This window comes from Cyrtonyx montezumae, unplaced genomic scaffold (assembly GCF_038088225.1).
Source record: "Cyrtonyx montezumae isolate F1298 unplaced genomic scaffold, pur_monq_1.0 scaffold_0, whole genome shotgun sequence".
NCBI classification, from domain to species: Eukaryota; Metazoa; Chordata; class Aves; order Galliformes; family Odontophoridae; genus Cyrtonyx; species Cyrtonyx montezumae.
In genome coordinates, this window is record NW_027071824.1 from 31,639,015 (window position 1) to 31,659,540 (window position 20,526).

General features: G+C 40.1%; 1 protein-coding gene across 1 annotated transcript in view; it reads left to right on the forward strand.

Annotated features, from left to right (window-relative positions):
- Positions 1-20,526, forward strand: part of UTRN (utrophin) — a 296,332-nt gene that overhangs the window by 4,633 nt on the left and 271,173 nt on the right. The window contains exon 2 of the mRNA XM_065731580.1: positions 17,666-17,727. Within this exon, the coding sequence (XP_065587652.1) occupies positions 17,666-17,727 (62 nt within the window). The remainder of the gene's footprint in view (positions 1-17,665; positions 17,728-20,526) is intronic.

Genomic DNA, 20,526 nt, shown 5'->3' on the forward strand with positions numbered 1-20,526 from the left:
GTGTAGATGCAATGTTGATTTATGCTTGGAATGCAAAGTGGGCTGGGCACATACTGGAACTATGACCATCTTAGCAAAAGATCACATTTTCCATTGTCCTAGTAAACTATCTAAATGGGGAAAATGTGGAGTTTTTAGCTAAGGCTGACTTCGTAAGGAGACAAGTGTGTGTGGGATGATTTGGCTGGTTCTGTCCTCGTGTGTTCCCACTTGTGTTGGTGGCTGGCTTGAGCCTGGCATTTTGGTGGGTCCAAGTCTGAGCTGTGTGTCCATCCTCACATCAGTGCTTCAAAGTTACCATCCTTGGATGGAAAGAAAATCATGCTGTGTTTCAGGGCTTGCTAGAGCAGAGCCTGTACTATCACTTATTTCATTTTCCTTCAGATGTACTGTTCTGGTACAGAAAAGGGGAAAGATATCACTCAATTGCTTGAAGCTTCAGATTCTTTTAAAAGGTCCTTAGCTGGTTTAGTATGCTGCAACACAAAATACTTTTAAAGTGATTCACAAAACACACTGTGCAGACTACTGAAATGATTTTTTGCCCCAAGCTATAGTTAAACTAATATTTACTTGGCCTATGTGACCGAAGGAAAATATTCTTTTCCACTGCAGTTTTCAAGGTAGCAAGGTGATAATAAAGTCTGTACTTTCTGAAAGGACAAGTCCTCCCCCCTCCCCACCCCCCAAAAAAAATATATCTGATAAAACTGTATTATAACTGATAGCAACAGTCTCTATGCAAATGTAAGATATACCACTTCATAAAATGTTAAATGCTGCTTCTCCATTTCTAACCCAGAAAGCAAATAAATAAGATTGAGGTCTTTCTAGTAGCTGAAATAAAAACCTGGAATTGAATATTTCAAGATAAATCTGTGTAACTAAGTAACATTCATTTTATTTTTTTCTGATGTTTTGTTGTGGAAGTCTTTTTTTTTTTACCAATAACTTGCTGTGAATTCTTTAGTAGTTTTCCTATCAGTGAATATGTTTTAAGATTCATTTTGCCTATGACGAATCAAGACTCAAAATTATACTTTGCAAAAAAAAAAAAAAAAAGGAAAATACTGTCAGTTGATGTCTCACCATCATTCCTGTATCTATTTTTTTAATCTCATGTCAGTGTTTCTTATCTAATCTACAAGGAATAAATAGCTTTTGGGCAGGGGGGTGGGAGGAAGTTCCCAGTAGGCATTGGGACGCTCACAGATAACTATCTTGAAGGGACATGTCTTTTCTTTTGCAATTATGACTAAGATTTGCTGGTTTATTAAAAGTGAGAGAAAATGTTATTGATACACTTAAACTTGAATGATGACTCGCTGACAGTGTACTTTGTTTGATGGTTAAATAGAAGTGGGTTTATTTATTTATTTTTTTAACTCCCCGTCTGTAGACATAGCTGATTGAGGCAAAGTTAATGTTAGCATCAAGGGTTGCAGGTAACCAAACCAATCAAACCAATTGCGGTATCTCTCCTATGGCTTTAGGTGTCTGATGTGATTTCATTGCTGTGTTTGATATTATCTTGGGGAGAACAAAAAGCTATTTCCTTTCCAGTATACAGCCTTCTATTGGAAATGTATTAATTTTTTTGAGTAACTTATCCAAGATTTTCCCCAAGTGTCTTTTGCTGTTTTTGCAATGGAAAGAGAAACAAAAACACTGCAGGTGAACCACAATACGTAGTTCTTCAGTGATGTTTCACTTTGGCAACAGATGAATATCAGAAAACAGTGATGTTTAAATTTGTTAGCATCAAATGATTTATATGGATGATAAGTGCATTACAGGATTGTGCATTCTTTTGTGTGTAGAACGTCCATCTTGTCTCTGTGGGGTATTTTTCTGAAATTTCTTAGCAATAAAAATAGCTTCAGGAGTGATATTCTCAAGAGTTGAGCTGGAATTATTTTATGGCTAGGTAAACTGTGTTATGCTGTCTTATCTGAAATTCTTCCTTGAGCTATCGAAAAACATTTTTCTGTATGAAGAACAGAAAGGATTCCTTATGGCAGTTGATAATGTCTTTTTTTTTTTAAATGCAAACAGCTTTGTTGTTCAGCCTCTGTGCTGGGTTGACCTGGCTGGCTGTCAGGTGCCCTCCCCCTCCTCAGCAGGACTAAGGGAGGAAAAAGGAAAAAAGAAAAAAAAAGAAAGGAAAAAAGATAGAAAAGCTTGTGAGTTGAAATATGGGCATGGAGTTTGCTTGCCAGTTACTACTGAGGGCAAAGCAGACTTGACTTGAGGAAAAGTATTTTCATTAGCAGTAAAACAAATTAAGAGTTGGATAGTGAGAAACAAAACTTAGAACACCTCTCTATACCTTACTCCTTCTTGCTGGACTCATCTTTTACTGCACTTCTTTCTTCCTGACTGCACTACCCTTTGAACAGTGCAGGGTGATGGGGATGGGGATGTGATCAGTTCACAGCAGCTCCTCTCTGTTGCTCCTTCTTTCCTTACTATAGTTTCCTGCTCCAGCAGGCATTTTTTTCCATGGGATGCAGTCCTTCAGGGCATATACATTATGTTCCCTGTGGGGAGTCTTTACGCAGGGGGACCGCATCTTCTACCAGTCTTCTGCATGGACTGCAGGGGAGCTTCCACTTGGTGTTTAGAGCACCTCCAGCCCTCCTTCTGCACTGACCTTGGTGTCCATAAGGCTGTTTCTCTCTCATTTTTCACTCCTTTGTGTGCCTTGCAGTTTGTCCTCTCTTAAGTGTGTTTCCCAGGTTCTGGGCTGAGCAATGCCCAGTGCAGGTCAGCCTGGCCAATCCTTGCAGAGGAGCTCAGCAGCCCCCTGCCAGCTCCTGGGTACTTGTACTCCAGGCCAACATACTTTTTTGCTCTAGGGATTGCTTGTGTGTGTAGAGGACATAAATGTTACATGGATTTAAGCCCTGACAGCTTGTTCTACTGTGATGTGGGTCCACTGCAGATTTTCCTCATAATAAGTACAGGGGAAAAAAACAAAAAAAAAAACTTTTCTGGACATGCAGTCTGCTGGCGTACCAGGTAATGATAGCTGTGCACCTTCGAGGTAGATGAGAGCTCTCCTGGCAATTGCATCTTTTTTACATTTCATTGGCAAGTGGTATTCTTTTTAATGTATGCTTTCCAAGAAGCCTCAGCTGTGGTGCACAGATGAAACCCAATGTTACCCTCCAAAAGAGACCCAAATGTTTGCAAATTACAGTGTAAATATTAAATAAATGCAGAGACATACATAACTCCTAAACTTTTATTGCAGACCACTTTCAAGATTGCAAGTAAAGCAGACATCTTGAGTAGGAGCTGAACAATACATGAATAGAAATGTAGGGAGTGTGAGTCCCAGGGCAGTGTCTTTAAGCAGTGCCTGAGTCAGGTGTGTCCAGATGAAGTAAAGCAGGAATCGCCTTTATGGCTTCAGGTATAGCTCATGTGCAGCACAAAACAGAAATCATATTTTATGTTGCTGCTTTTGTAGGCTCTTAATTTTGATGTAGAGTATATAGGAAGGTTGAGTGTGCATGTGGAATGCTTTTTATGTCCACTTTTGAGTGGCTGACTTCCTGTTTAAAAGCAACTTTGGGTTGAGAGAAACTGAATTTGTAAGCAGACTGCACTCGTATGGTGTATCTTGATAGTAAAGTTTTTAGGGGTTTGTCTTTTAATATGTTATGGAAATTTGAAGATCAGTGGGAATGAAAAAGCCTGTATATTTAGATTGTCTTTAAATAGGGTTGTTTTTTCGTTATGAGAAAAGCTAGCTTTTCTTGACAGGCGTGTGCAGCCAACCCTTAACAAGTGCATGAGCTTAAAACTGTTATCTGAAAAATTCCAGATAGTAAAAAAAAAAAAAAAAAAAAAAAAAAGTTTTAAATATAAATAATTAAAATACTATTTGTTAAAATATTTATATTTATAAATATAAAAATAGTTTTGAAAAAAAATAGATTGGAAAATAATTCAAAATATTATTCAACAAATACGTTAATACTGGTGGAAGAAAAATTTAGCTGATTGCTTAGTGTTTTCATGTACCTTCCTCAATAGTATATGATTCTAAAAAACAACAAAAACTGAACCTTTTTAGAGAGGGAAACAGACTTGTGTTAGATATTTGGCAGTCTTCGAGATAGTGGTGATCAGCTGCTAAGCAGGTGTACTGTTATGCTGTACTGTGTTTAATCATTGTATTATCATTTTTCATGGCCTCAAATGAAGTAGCCTGCAGGAGCAGTAGGACTGGTTTACATCCAAGGATATACAGGACAAGCAGATGCTTTCCAGTGCTCTTGCTGGTGTCTTGTGGCATGCCTTACACCTTCTCCCTGCCCTCTCTCTGGTCCCTATTGCGGTGTGCACAATATTATGAGCTCTGAAGCTGGCCCTGTCCAGGGCGATACGGGATGAGTCAGGCCACAGTGACAGAACTTCTGTATTCATATGATAGTGTTGTCCTAGCAAATATTCTTGAACGTTATGCACAGCAGTCTTCGCTGGCAAATAATTAGCTATTGTTTTGACTTTGTTAAAGCACTCTTTATCTTTAAGATGGGAGACATTTGGCTAGCCTAACAAAATGCACTGTAGCTATTCAAAATAAAAGGCAAGTGTATTCATTTGTGCACACAAATTGTTGGCATCCAGAGAATCTTAGGAAAATAAATATTCTTCAGCAGATCTGTAGTTTAGCATGCAGTCCTTCCTTGTCCATGTATCCCAATTCAATTACAAATTGGATATTGCAATATGAATAAATTCTTCATAACGTAGTCCACAGGAGCACATCAGAGTTGTAGCTAGTGTTGGTAGAAGTTCTTGTAAAATGGCTCAGCCTAGAAAGCAATGGGTTTTGAGGGAAAAGATTTACTGTTTTAGCAGTAACTCATGAAATCTTTTGAAACAACTAGATCATCCGAACGACTTGTTTTATTATTGATTGCTTTACAGTGGAAAAATACTCTATTTTTCCCTCCTTCCCTATGTAGTATAGCCTGGCAGCTGGAGTTCTTTATCTTCTAATGCTCCCTTACTGATCCCAAATTACACTGTGCATTTGTAGGGCTGAAGGGTTGTAGTTGGCCTTCATTGCTGTTCCTTTCTTTCTGTAGCAGTATAAAGACTTCAGGAATAAAAAAGAAGCATTGTAACATGAATAGAAGAAGTAGAACAATGCAACTCTGATTATAGACAACGGTAGAGCTTCTGAGCTTTTATTTATTTAGCCTTTGGTGAGTTGTTATTTTTTTTATTGTACGCTTATCTACTTATCTCTGCAGGACTACGGAGAAGCCTCTTGCATATGGAAGACTGTAATTAAATGCATCAAAATTCAAACTGGTGTCACATCTTGAGAAGGCAGTACTTAGTTGCACTAATTATTTTGAGAGCAAAATTCTTGCTTTATATTCCTTTTCTTGAATCTTAGAGGTCTCCTCTTTGACGTCCTGGTGATCCTTACTTTTCAGTCTTTTCATTCACTCTGTTTTTCACTTGTCATCTAAAACATTTGGGAGTTGTTTATCTGAATAAACAGAAGTTTGCAGAAGTGTTCTACTGCAGCCAGTCATGCCAGTCCATAGCTGAGCTGTGTAATTTTGAGGGGGAATGATAGCAGCATTTAATAACGTAACTGTACAACAAGGGGTAGTCTGTATTGCTTCTGATCACTTGATTTACAATTCAGGAGAGAATTTTAGTTTGGAAACATTATGAACAGTGATGATGTTTCTTGAGCTGTTTGAGCAAATAGCAGGTGGGTCACTATTCAAAGGGCCATTGGTCCTGCTCTGCCAACTCACAGTCTGAATGTGTAGTTGCAGGAATTCCTTCCTAGCTGCTTTTAGGTGATAAGCTTCATGAGTATCTGGGTCTTTTAAACGATTCTGCTCCAGCCCCAGGCTGGTCGTATCTGTCAGCAGAGGAAATATGAGCAGCATACTGCAGCCTGCTCTGTGATGTTTCAGACAGCTGTGTGCAAGAGTTCACGTGCTCATTATGACTGTTCAACAGCTTTGCTTGTGTGCTATGGTTAACAAAATAGTTCAACTTTCAAGAGTACCTTAGCAAAGCAGTAGTGTGGAAAATCAAAAGTGGTGGGTGGCACTCAATTATGGATCTTCAGATGTGAAGATCCGCTTTGTGGTATGCTAGTTATATTGTGTTGCAGGCAAACTGTGTGTAGGCTTGTTTTTTAACAAAAGAACAAAATCATGAAAACAAATAATGAACAAAAAACTCCAAACATGTTTGATTATGTGATTGCTTTTTGGACTGTTTTCTGAAGTAACAAACAGCTGAAGAAAAATCTTAGGCTGTTTAGTTTTAAGGCATTCAAAGCTTTCAGCTGTATTCGTACTATAATACTTAAGGTAATGTGATAAAGTGGAACAATTCAAGAGAGCTGTGTGGGTGAAAAATGGAATCTAACTAAATTTTAGTCTTGGTAACACTGCTAAGTGTCATAAATCCTTGGCAATCACCAAGTAGCCAGATATTCTTACTGCTGTGCTTTGTAGTTTGTCATAGGTTAGATGCATCATTTTGTTGGGACTTTGAAATTTGAAAATCTTAAATGTCTGTGAAGTTAATTTGTTACAGTAGCTTTCTCATTCAGAGAAGTGTAAATACGTGTTAAATGGAAGCAGTTGAATAGAAAGTCTATCTTTTCCTCATTCGAAAGCCACATAGAAGTGATTCTCCTTTGGTAAAGAGCCTATCCTTTTGTGTGCTGCTGAGATTGTATGCCTGCTTTTTCCATGTCCTCTCCCTCTCTTATTTGCCCCTTCACCTCTGTATGAATAAACATTAATCCAAACCCTTGACGGCCTGCTCAAATGTGATCTGGCTTTGCTTCATCACTGCTGTTAGTTTCTCAGGAGTGCACCCATGGTCATGTCTGATAGGCCTGGCCTTTAGCTCCACGAAGGTGTGCAACTCCTGTTGTTTTAGCAATGCTTATTCCATGCATTTCTGAAGGGAAGTTTTCTGCAGATATATATATATATTTTTCCCCTGGTATTATTTGTTTGTAGTAAGAAATTATATTTGTTGCTACTTGCAGATAATGTTTTTTTTTTTTTTGGGGGGGGGAGGGTGGAGTGAGGGTGGTGATGGTATGAAAGATTCTGAAGAAATTCTTCCTTGCATTCTGTGGGTCAGCAGTGGTGATGCAGTCTTGGCTTCTTTTCAGGTTTTAAGTACTGATCTTGTTTTTAATCCAGTGTTACAGTGGAAAAACATAAATAATTTTATTGATTAAAATATCTCAGGTGAAACACTCTGAATTTCAAGATAAAGTTTTGAATTGAGCAAATTACCATTTTATGTTGCATCGTTGTCAGCTACAGAAGTTGCATTGTGTATTTGTTTTCTACTCTGGTGTAGAGCCTCCCTTTCTCCCTGGCAGTAAGAGTTAATCTACCGTGAAGTTGTGTTCTTCCCCTCAAAATAAATGAATGAAGCCAGAAAAAAGCTCTTTTTCCTTGACATGGGTTTGGCTGTATAAGATATTTGTAATAACTGATGTCCACGTGTGTTTTCCATAAACCAAACTAATGTATTGGTGCTACCAAAACTTAGCCATGTATGTCAGTGCTTAGGTGCTGGCTTATGCCCATTGGTGGTTTAAAAAGTGTTTCTTCCTATGTTTACAGCTAGTTCTCATTACAGAGGTCATTTGAAGGTAGAAGTTCTTGTAGAAGTAATTCCTTCTTTAGGAAAATTTCTAGGTAGAGTTAGAACATATGTTTTTAGAAGGTCTTGACTGCTATTACCAAAGTAGTCTCATAATTTGGCAGTTTGAACATTGAAATTGGTGCAATGGCACTGTTTATTCTACTTGCATATCTTCAAACCATGTGCTCTGATTCACTATTCCTCTTGAATTTGGGCGAGATGCTCAAGGGACTACTGTGCTCCTGGAAGCGCTCTGCTGCCTTCAGCTTGGTGTGATCCCTGTGGTAGTATCCACAGGTTGATGCCATATGCTTGCTCTTCCATAATTAAAACTTCAGCAGTGCTTCCTCTAATATGCCTTACTTCTCAGTGGTTTGCATTTCTTTATCCATAAATTATAACCACCATTCTGTGGACTCTTAATTCCACAAGCTTATCTCCCAGCTTTTTAAGCTCATTTGTATTGGTGTCCTCATTTGTCTTGCTTTCACTGGTCTTTACTGTCATTAATTTTGGTACTCAGGCTGCAAGCTTCAGCCTTGCTGAGGCGAGGGAACCCTGTGCTGCAGTAATCTTTGTCAATGGGTGAAGGAGAGAGCTGGGGATGCAGATCTCTGGAGCTGGGTCTGCTTGGCAGTTGTCTCTAGGTGAAGTCTGAATCCTGAGCCTGGATGGTACAGGTCTGCTTAACAGCCATGAAGGTGTGCAAAACCCTTCTGGAAAATGCACCCAGAAGAGGGTTATGCCTGTAAGCATAACTGGTCTATTGGAGTTGTTGCTGGAGGCAGTAGTAATAATCTGATTTGTAATTGCCTGCTCTCATTAGGTGAGTTTGCTTTCCGTGTAGTCTGTTTCTAGGTAGGTGAAACATCTATTTCAAATTTTATGTGCTCTAACAAAACCTTTCGATGACAGTGCTCAAAATCCACATTATTACAGGTTTCAACACAGTCCTAAAAGTTGGCCATTAAAATAATAAAGGCACAGAGTTTAGGACTAAGTACACATAATCCTTTACTTAAACAGCTGGCTACTAGTTTCTTGGCTCAGGTTCTACCAAAGCCTGACAAACTTTGAGCTTAGGTTGCTCAGTTCATGTGTTCCTGAGTCTTCTCCAGTTTTAGGTACCCTATTTGGAGTGGTATGTCCTGCAGGAACTTTCTGAAATGAAATGAGAAATTTCACGTGGGGTCACACTGATGATCACTGCTTTGTTTGTATAAGTGCTATTATGCATTCCGATATTCATCCTGTAATTGTTAAACAATTCATGTACTTCCAAAGCAGTTAATCAGGGAGGGGCTCAACTTAGGGGGGTAATTAATAACTAAGCTAGGTGTGGAAACCAGAGTGCAATTGGATGCAGAACTAAAAGTTCCTCAACCTTCTGCTGAGCTGATCAAACAACAGATTTGCCAGAAGCCATAAGAAAGGACCATTCATAATTGTGCACTCTACTTCATCTTCTGTTCTTTCCTCATTAAGACGTCTCACTAAATATGTAAATTGGATGAGACACCTTTAACTGAGGTGCTTCTTTTTTTCTGAAGCAAGAATAGTAACTTCCCAAGCAAACCGTTGAAAGCTCTGCTTTAGATCATGTTTTCTGCACAAAGATTTCCTAATCCTCATTGACGCAATATCGCTTTTTCTTTGTTAAGCAAAAGAAAGTAGTTTAGAAATGAAATAATTTATCTCAAAACACAGACATGCTTTTTTGCTTCTTCTTTCTCACTAGTAGTGGTAACAGAACAGAACACTGCATCCATTTTTTATAGATAATGTAAGTATAGGAACGGCTCTACTTATGGTCCTGGTTTCTGTAGTGAACTTGCTGCAGTATTTTAGGAGCAGATATGAGGGAATACTTGGTGTGGCTTGCTCTGACATACTTTGGATTTTGATTCTTCACTCACCCTATTCATTCTTTTTATTTGTTTCTCCTTTAAGTTTAGAGCACCACTAGGGCAAATAGATTTTATGGGCTTCCTCTAAGCCTTCTACATTTCAGGTTTCCTCTTAGTAATTACAAAGGTTAATAGGCTGAGGTAAATAATTTACAGGCATCAGCATGATTCTGTTCCTTGACAAAATAATGGAATAGCTAATGAAGCTCAGGCTTAAAAGATCTGAAGGCAAGTAGAGGAAGAAAGTATAAATTGTTTTATTTTTTGCAACATCGAAGTTCAACTTTGTTGCTGATGTCAGTGTGGAGCAGGTTGAGTTAAGGAATACATTATATTTGGAGATTGTTTCCTCTCTGTATTCTGTCTTCAAACATTACTTGCACTGAGGATTAGTAGGAGTAATAGGGGTTGGTGCAAGTCCAGGTTGTGAAGCTACGGATAAATTGTTACAAGCTAAATGCAGAAGAATGTAGAATCTTTCACTTACTCCTGCAGTTTAATGACACTGTAAAGGAGCAGCTTTCCAGCAAGTAGCTTGATGGGCTTTAAGGTAGATGCTGGCAGGTTTATGGAAGAAGGTTGTGCAGCATGCTTGGCAGTAGCAGAAGCAATTCTCAGTCACTGGGGAGCTTTATTTCTTGCTTTCTTTTCATTCTTTACCACAAACACATTGTGTGTTCGTGGACATGTTCCCCTCTTCTCAGCACTGGTGAGACCACACCTACAGTGCTAAGTCCAGTTCTGGACTCCCCAGTATAAAAGAGGTATGGATATACTGGAGAGAATCCAGCAAGGGACCCCAGAGCTGATGAAGTGACTGCAACATCTCTTCTGTTGGCTTTTTTCCCTGTTTGAAATGTGTAGATGTCTTTTCTGTTGCCTGGTGTGTGTGTGTGTATGTGCTGCCAGAACCTGGTGTGTGGAAAAAGTGGCTCGGTACTTGCAGAGAGAGCAGGAAAAGCTGTTTGACCTAGAGAGGTTTAGAACAGGAATGATGAAGGGCTGTGGTGGTAGGAGATTTTGGTAGGGAGAGATGGGTGGAAAAGCCTGGGAAAATAATTGATTACTCTGAAGAGAAGGGTGTGACAAGACAGAATAGAAAAGGAGAGGAATTGGAAATTGCAGCCTTTGAGATCAGAAAAAGGATAGGAAAATGTCTGGTTTAAGAGCACTGGGTTAAAAGACTCTTCACTTGGAGAGAATAGAAGGTCCCCTGTTTTAAACAAGAATTTCGCAGAGTGCTTTTGTCCTTACCTGCCTGTAAAAGAAAAGAACATAATCTGTCCAGCTGTTTTTTTGTGGGTTTTTTTTTTTTTTTTTGTCATCTGAAGCTTACAGCAAGTCAGCCTTCTTGGCTTGGCACAGATGATATGGGTCCAGGGCAGAGCTCCAGGACTGTGAAGAGCAATACATGGAGTATATTGCAACTCTGATAATATTTCTGAGAAGTTGTCTATGGGATATTTCTGTAATTCCTGCTGCCACATCAGAGCAGTTTTTTTTTTTCCCCCAGTCAATTATTAAAAAAAGTTTTGAAAAAAATTGTTATTATGTGCAAGATTGTTATTCTATTCTAAGGAAGCTTGTCATAGGGTATGACATAAATGGAAAATGACATTAAGTCTTTTGTACCATGACCATTGTTTCCTGAAGAAGTTAAAAAAGGTTGTTTGGTATGTCGATCCATTCTGAAACTGCTGTAAGTAGCAGAGAGATCTGCATGTATACAGTTTACGGCTTGGTTTCCTCCTCTGCCCTGGCAGTATTGTTTGACTGGATTTGTGTAGGGTATTTAACATCAGTCATGTGTCCACTGCCTTCTGGTATGCAGATGGATCTTTTGTGGGAATGGCTCCTGTGTTATGCGGGAGATTGCACTAGATGTTCACAATGATCCTTATGACCTTATATCCTGTGAATCACCTCCGCAAATGCAAGTGAACCTAATAATAGTTCTAATTTGGACAGAGAAGAAAGAGCAGATGGCTAACATGAACTTGTAGAAAGCAATTCTATTTTCTCTGTAACCACTCAGAAATGCGAAGACCTAATTCGTGTTCATAATAAAATGAGCTGCATTAAATGTAGTTTGTATTCACTGCCTTTTTATTTATGCCTTTTGATTTACTGCATCTCTTTCAGTGCCGTCCTGTTTGCTTAGAAGTATCTCAGTTGTCAGATTTTGGTCAGGAGTTATCCCCCTTTCTCTCTTCTTTCATGTGCCAGCCGTGCTGGCCAGGATCATATAATCATAGAATGGCTCAAGTTGGAAGGGACCCCAAGGGTCATCAAGTTCCAGCAGCCCTACCACAGGTAGGGTTGCCAACCGCTAGATCAAGTACTTGATCAGATGGCCCAGGGCCCCATCCAACCTGCCCTTAAATACCTCCACGGATGGGACATCCGCAGCCTGTTCCAGCACCTCACCGCTCTTAGTAAAAAAAACAAACTGCCCCCTGCCGTCTCATCTGAATCTCCTCTCATTCAGTTTAAAACCACTCCCACTTGCCCTATCACTGTCTACTCTCATAAAAAGTTGATTTCCCTCATGTTCATAAACTCCCTTTAAATATTGGAAGGCTGCAGTGTGGTCTCCCCTCAACCTTCTTTTTAACATGCTGAACAAGCTGAGTTCCTTCAGCCTGATTTCCAGGAGAGATGGTTCGGCCCTTGGATCATCTTTGTGCCTCTCCTCTGGACCCTTCCAAAAGCTCCACATATTTCCTGTGTTGGGAGCCTCCAGACCTGGATGCAGTACTCCAGATAGGGCCTCATGAAGGCTGAGTAGAGGGGAACAGTCACCTCCCTCTCCCTGTTGTCTACTTCTAATGGAATTTCTAATGGCTTTCTGGGTTCCAAGTGCTCACTGCTGGCTCATCTTAAGTTTTTCATCAACTGGGACACACCTAAGTCCTTCTCAGCATGGCTACTGTCAGGGAGTTATTTTTCCCAGTTTGTATACATACCTGGCGTTACCTCGACCCAAGTGCATAACTTTGCACTTTGCTTTGTTGAACCTCATAAGGTTCACAGAGGCCAACCTTTTGAGCTTATCACGGTCCCTTTGGATGACATCCCTTTCTTCTGCTGTATCTACCACACTGTTCAGCTTGGTATTGTGAGCGAACTTGCTGAGGGTGTACTCAACCCCTTCATCTATTTCATTGCTGAAGATATGAAGGAGTACTGGACCCAAGGTGGACCCCTGCGGGGCACCAATTATTACCAGACATGGAACCACTGACTACAACCTCCTGCCTGCTACCTTCCAACCAGTTGCTTATCTGCCAAATATTTCACCTTCACATCCAAATCTCACCAAGTTAGAGATAAGGATGTGGTTAGGGACCATATCAAAGGCCTTGCAGATGTCCAGGTAGATGGCATCAGTTGCCTTCTGTGCCATCAGTTTGAATCTTGAAGAGATAAGAGGAACTTCGTCTTTCTGTCTCTATGGGTAAAGCTTGTCCTAAGATACCTATGGGGCACATATTAACCAAGGCAATTACTCTCATTATTAAGATTTTTGGGATACCTTTATTTTAGTCTTTTTTTTTTCCCTGCAGCGCTTTTTGCTGGTAGCTGAAACCCTTTGCACTGATATGTGATTCACTCTAGCAAATTGCCAGGAGAAAATTTAGTGACCTTGTTTGAAAATGTTAAGTTTGTAGTGGAAACTTTTATAGCTTCTAATTCAGATGTATGATCACTGGCAGTTTGTGAAATTTGTATCATACCCAAAGACATTGCAGTACAGTCCTCCCCTGGGAGCTGGTGATGGTTATCTTGACTGAAAGTTATGGATCTGTTGGACTGAAATGGGGAGCCTGCTATTGGAGAGCTCTGCCTAAATGATCAGGAATTTTCTTTTGTGAGCAATGTTTGCTGTCACCGAAGTGTCTCCGTTTTCTCAGTTGTAGCTGGCTTACCACAGTCAGCATGTGTGACTTGCCAAAGCTGTGGCAGCTTGGGGCTGATCCTTGAGGCCTGGTTTGGAAGGGAGTAGGCCTAAAATGTGTGCCTTCCACTCTCCAGCCCTTTCCACCTACACCCTGCCCTCCTGTCACTCTCTTTTGTCCCAGTGAGAATGGGGAGCTGTCATGCGTGCTCCAGAACAGCCCTATGTAAGTACTGGGGATGCTTTGCCTGGGACCCTTGGTTCTTCAGTATCATCACATGGAAGCAGTCAGGTGGCTGGCTGGTGAGCGTGGGAGTTAGAAAAGGCCTGTGGTGTGGTGTTGCAGCATTATTTCTGTCTGAGAGCTTTGTGCTCCCTTTAAATACCATTCCAATGTGCTGAGACCATCAGTGTGGAGTGTTGGATTGTTTTTGCTGGGAGGTATGGGAACAGCTATTTTAATATTGCTTCAGCTGTGAGGATTCCTTCTTCTTAGTTATCAGTTGCTGGGGAATTTTTTTTATTGTGAAGTAAATCCAATTTAGCTTATACTCACAGCACACTTGAGTGAAAACCACAGGGGTTCCTCATTACTACTCTGTGGTGCTTTGTTTCAGATGGTGTTTGGGAAACACCAGGGAGTGAGGTGTGAGGTTATTTTGATCTGTTTTTCTTTTACTAGTGCTTATTTCATAGTTTGGTCTATACAGAGAATTTATGATTTGGGCAACTGCGTTTTGTTGCTGTAGGCAGGTGCCATTACTCTCTTCTGTTAGAGGAACCCTTGCTAAAACTGGGTTCTTGCCCAACTGCTGACATTCAACGTGAGAGAAGGAATGAAGGAAACCACTGTGCTGGCCACTGATTGTGGGGCTGAAGATGTGATGGAAAGGCAGAAGCTTACAGAGTGAATACTTCATTTTTGCAGCCATTTATTTTCTTACAGTGGTGCAACAGAAGGGGATCCGCACAACAACCCTAATTTTTTTTTATTTTTTAATTAAAAAAAAAAAAAACACAAAAAACAAATCAGACCATCAACAACATAAGAAAGAGCTGCTAATTAAGCTTAGTCTGTGTTAATGAAGTCAGGGCCCAGTATACACTGATGAGTGTTAAAGAAGCCATGTGGTTGTGAACTCCAGTGCTTTGTAGTTTGCTCAGCTTTTCATCTCTTGCTAGTGGGGATGAAAACCACTCTGGTTTCCAGCTTCACATTTCAGTGTTTATTTTTGTGTCTTTAAATGTGAGTTAGTCTGAGTTGATATGATGAAAGAATGGTTACTTTCAAGATTGTTTTTCAGTCCAAAAAATCCTGTGCGCAAGAATAGAAGCACCTATTCCCTCTGCTAATGTGAGGCTGTCAAGATGTGCTAGTCCTGGGTGGGGCAGTGCCTGGGATAGATACTCTTGCCTGCCTAGAGGCGTAGGCAAAGGGATGTTTCTAACTTTGTTACATTCCTAGTGCCTTAATGGAAACCCACAGGCTAATTCCTTCTTTTATTTCTAAATTCCTTCACTGCACTTAAGTGAGAACTTAAATAAAGAGGCGAGAAAGGCAAACTTAAGTCTTAAAATGTGAGCTGACTACTGGCAGCTTGTGTTGAACTGATTAGTAAGTAAAATGCTGAATTTCTCCTGTTTGTCTGTTTGCTTCTCCAGGGCACTTCCATTCTAGTGCTGCTCTGCCAGCTACTTTGGGTGTGATAACTTTTGTCTTTCAAAAACTGAATAGCGCAGTTCTGTCATGTAAGCATGTAATGCGTTTTGGGGAAATAAGGGAGGTGGCTCTCAGTATGAAGCTGAGGTTAAATAAAGGGCAAACAGCAATCCAGTGACGTTTTTGTTTTTTACCTCCCTATTTTTAGTTCATTTGGATTCCTTTTTGCTCCTGAACATGGTTGTAAGGTAATAGTTTGAACCTGAACTGTACTTCCAAAGTGTCTCGGTAGAATCAAGGTACAATGCTTAGAGCGGAGGAGGTACATAAGACTGTAAACATGACTTCAGCTGGTGATCAACTGCCAGTTCTCATGAGCCATTTGTTTTGGGAGTACCCCAGTTGTGTAGATGTGCATGTCCTATAACAGAAGCCAACATTCAGATAGGAGGCTTTTCCCTTCTGTTGTCATCACAAGAGTTTAATTGTGTGTGTGTTGGTTTCTTTTTACTTCCTCTTAAAGGAACAAGTTGTTCTGACATCAGCTGTTAAAAGCCCATTAAGTGACTGGAGGGCATGCAGAGCCATATTTTTCAGAGGAAACAATCGGTATGATGGTGAAGTAAAAGTTGGCCCACGCTCTGTCCTTTGCTGCTATGCAGTTCTATTCAGTGTGAGGGTGTATGGCAGTGTGAAAGGAAACAAGTGTTTTAGCAACTTGGTAAATTTGTTTCGCACTCAGCTACAACTCACTGACATTTTTAATGTCTCGTGTGAAAACTGGTGTGTAGTACCATGTGTTTCAGTGACTGGTAATATAGCTTTTTGGCTGAATGTTGCTTATTTGTTATCTGAATCATAATGTTGGCCTTCAGGGATTAACTTTACGGACTCATAGGAATCTAAAGAAAATCAATTTGAGGGATAAAATAACTTGTCGCTGCTGTTAACAAAGCAGCAGTATTTTGGTTGCAGATTGTTTTCCAGTGATTTATAGCAGAAGGCTTGACATCACCCTAGATATAATGGCCAATTACAAAAATCCTAGTTTTAGAGGCTTTTATAAAGCAAATATGGAAGTGTAGTCTAAGTGGGAAGGCATCTCCAGTTGGTTTTATTGCTGAGCAGAATGCTTTGGAGAGACAAAAGTAGTGAGGACTCTCGTTCTTTGCTCAACTAGAAAGGACACTCTGAGAGATGAGGTTTATGAATCTGTATCACTTCTGCCTCTGTTGCAGATCAAGTTACTTTGTGTCATTGGGATTTTTGTTTGTTTCTCTCTCTTTCCCTGGGAAACTTTTTTTGAAATGAGAGAAAAGGGGCTGGATTTTTAGTAGATGTCCCATATGCTACTGCAATGCACAGTATAAGCACTAAAATTGAAGAGAGCCTTAAGTTTGTAAGCCAGGGCTGGGGGACTGGTACTGCAGCAGTGTGGCCTGACCAGCTGGATCTGGTATAATGCTGGAGAGTGGAAGAGTCTGTGTGTATGTTCTGGGAGGAGGGTTCACTCGGAGAAAGACAGAAGTTACTGAATGATATTTAAAAAGAGATTGAATTTTAAAGCTCAATGTATTCAGTACAGATAGTACTTGCAGTTAGTGTGAATGGGAAGCTTTATCAGTAGATGAATAGAATTTTGGATTGGATCTTGTACAAGGCTAACTTTCTGGTCTACCAATATCAATACAGTCTGTTTCCATCTCAAAGGAAAAGAAAAAAGCCTACAAAGTGGGGAAAAAAAGTCAAAATATTTGGTATATCTCAAGTTTGAATCTTGATTCTAACAGTCTCTTATGAGGTGAGTGCTTGGCATGGAACATCTCTATAATTACAGCTGACTCCCAGATGACATCCTTAAAAAGGAGACATCTCCCTGCTAAGCTGCAGGCTGCAGCTCCTCCCTGTGCTTTAACCTGTAGATTCTCTCCTGTCCTTCCTCCTCATCTTGCTGGGTCCCGGGCTGAGGTATGCTGATCCTGCACCAGTAGATGCCTGCCTGGCTGCCCAACCCTTTCACACATGGGTTAGTGACAGTTCACTCACCTTGTTTGTGATTCAGCTGCAAAACCAAGCTGGGGGTAGGTAGGCAGGCACGTGAGTGCTTCTAGGGCTGTCCTGGCACATTTGTTGCACTGTTGAAGGAGGCTATTAGCTGCATCACAAACTTCACTAAAGACCTCGGTGGCTTATGGAGTAATGCATCAGGGCTAAGAAGTGGTGACAAAGTGTTGATGAAAAGACTGTGGTTTTGTAAGCTGCTGCTCTTCACCAGCTGGGAAGCTTGTGATTTTGATATGTATGTCATTGTCCATCCCAGTGCTGGCGAGTGCTGTGAAGCTGAGCTTAAAAAGGAGGCACAGTGGTTTCTGTCAGAGCTGAAACTATACCAAAGCTTTGTGTAGGCTTCAACAGATAAAGATACCTCTGCTATTGAGTTTGGGTGCTGTTTAGTATTACCTGTTTTTAACAAGCTAAGATGAAGAGCAATACATTCTCACTCATGGCTTTCTTATTGTCTCTCTCCAGATGAACACAATGATGTACAGAAAAAGACGTTTACAAAATGGATAAATGCTCGGTTTTCCAAGGTAACATCAGTTTGAAAATACTTCTTTATTCTATTTGATTCATTGCTTAGAATGCTATTGGTTAAGAATACTTTGCACTTTTGTAGAATGTGTCTAGTAAAACGTGTCAAAATATTTAATGAAAGCGTACATCTGCTAGACAAATCAGTGTTTATTTCTTCATTTTCACCACATACATAAGCATTTCCCACAAAACAAAAATACTGCATGCCTTGTTTAAAAGCTCACTATGACAGATTCTATTTGTTGTTGTTAAAATACACTGTTGTCTGCATAGTGGTGTCTGGTCTTTAGTCATCTTTAAACAGTTTATTTTTGCATGCAGCTTTCTGAGTGTATTAAAGTAGATTCTGAGCAGCAGTCATCGTGTTTACTCTGTGCTGCTGAGTCAGCTTTGCTCATCTAAAATGCTCTGCAAACCTCCAGCTGAGGCCACCTGGTGTTGCCACTTTAAGTATTGACTGTGAAATTCTGTATAATTCCTTGCTCTTTCTGAATTTTCTCTGGCTCTTATGCTGTACATTTCTTGTTTTAATTCTCTGTATTGACTTGAGAGTTCCTGAGGTTCTTGTTTTATATTTTGGGATGAGAAGGGAAGTGGTAGTTGCTTTAGGATGCTATTTAAAGCCCACTTTTTATGCCATTCTGCTAATAGTGAAAAATGACGCATTGCCCAGGAGTGCTGTGCCTGTGGGAAGTTGCCCTGGTTTACAGTTTGGGTGTGCAGAGGAGCCTGGGTTATGATCAGAGAAGAACCATGGTTTTTTTTTTTTTCCCATTTTTCTTCTCTCTAGCCAGTATGGTGCTGGGTGGAATAAGGATAACTGCTAGTTATCCTGCTTTGAAAAGGGCCTCATGTGAAATCCCAAAAGTCAATGCATGAGTAGAAGGAATGTTTTGGTGCCTTTGAAATACAGCAGTGTGACAGTGCTATGGCAGTGAATGGTTGCCTCTGATATCAGAGCTATGGTCAGCTAAAAGAATGTTTTACCTTCCTTCCGAGCTTCCTATGCAATCAGACACCGGGCAGTGCAAAGTTTCTGCCCTCAGCTGATTCCTTTTGGCCTAGGTTAGTTTTGGCTGGAAGCTGATATCCTGTACTCTTTATCCAAGGCATGCATGTCTAGCTTCCTCTTTAGGGGAGCAGTCTGTACACATAACTGATTGTTCTTGATTCTGCCTTTACTGCTGAAGCAGAAGGGCATTTCTGGGGGAGCAGTTGGGTAGGGCAGGATTGTGTAAGGTGTGAAAACTTGGTAGGAAAAGAAGGCCTATTTTTAGAGGCTTACCTTGTCATAACGATGGCATGGTCTTAGAAATGATGGTGATGACAAGGAGGTGTTATTTGGCTTGTTGGTAGAGATTATGGACACAGCATTCTATGGAAATAAATACAATTGTTTCCAGTCTTTATATACCCATGAATATATTATATGAAAAGGCTTTTCCATTTATGTTATGTATTCATACAAATCCTGCTTGCTCTCTGGCAGGAAATTCTAGGTGTCATGGTCAGATACTAGTTGTGTTTGAAATAACTTGGTAACTTAATGGCCCATTAAAATATCCCTAGCTATGCAAGCCATGTTAATAATTAAAGAGATTTATATTTAAGGACATACTCCAGACTAGCACACATCTAATTCAAACTTGAGCATGTCCACTTTGCCATGTCAGGATCCGGACTTAGGAAGATTCACAAAGTGCTGTATTCAGATTGCAAGGAAATTGCAGATGTGAAACAGAAATCTCCTCAAAGAGCCTAGTTTCAACTGTACTTTGAAAATGGACAGAGATTGATCACATTGTTACTGAAGCTTTTTGCATTGTTTATAATTTCTTTAAAGTGAACTAGGCTGAGTGAGCTGCTTTGTAGGACTGAGAGATTTTTGGAGGCTGGGTGAATGTATTTGACTTGCGTGTCAGGAAATGAAACATTGACTGAGAAATATATGCTATTGCAAAGTTCACTCTAAGAATGTTAACTGTCCTTCCACATTAACTATATTATAGTGCCCCTTCATCTAGATGTGTAAATAAAAACAAGTAACTGAGGCTCTGCAGCCTGTTTTTATAACTGGGATTTTTGTATGCCATTGTGTAAAGTACTCAAGATTGCTAAACTTGATTAAAGCAATTCAGTATAGATTTAGGAAGGATCTAGAAAGGGAGACATATCTCTCCCTTTTTCTCATCAGAGGATAGGTAGGTGAAGGAGACACATAAGGCTCAACCGTGCTATAAGACACTGATAGCTGCTTTGGGCACCTATCCCACAAAATGCAAGTTCTTGCTCTATTTTAGAGTACACTGACTTGTTTTGTGCCCATTTAGATCTTAAATGCTTCTTACTTGAAATTTCTTTTGTAATGAAGGGACAGGTAATTTAAAGCAGATAGAGAATTAAAGACAATGAATGTGCTCAGCCAAACCTCAGTGCTTGCTGTAGGAATCTGCACTTCAGAAGAGCAATGTAATAGAACTCACAAGCTTGTGATAGTTACGTAGCATGAATATTTTGTATAATTTTAAACAAAATTAGCTGTTTTGTAAATTATAGTTACTATAAAATTGTTAGATAATCTATTTCACAAAGCTTTAACCAATACAGATTTGATTTTGAAAGAAATGTTTACGTAGAAACAGAGTGGCTTGGGTTGGAAGAGACCCCAAGGTTCATCAAGTTCCAGCGCCTCTACTGGAGGCAGGGTTGCCAACCGCTAGATCAAGTACTTGATCAGATGGCCCAGGGCCCCATCCAACCTTAAACACCTCCACGGATGGGACATCCACAACCTG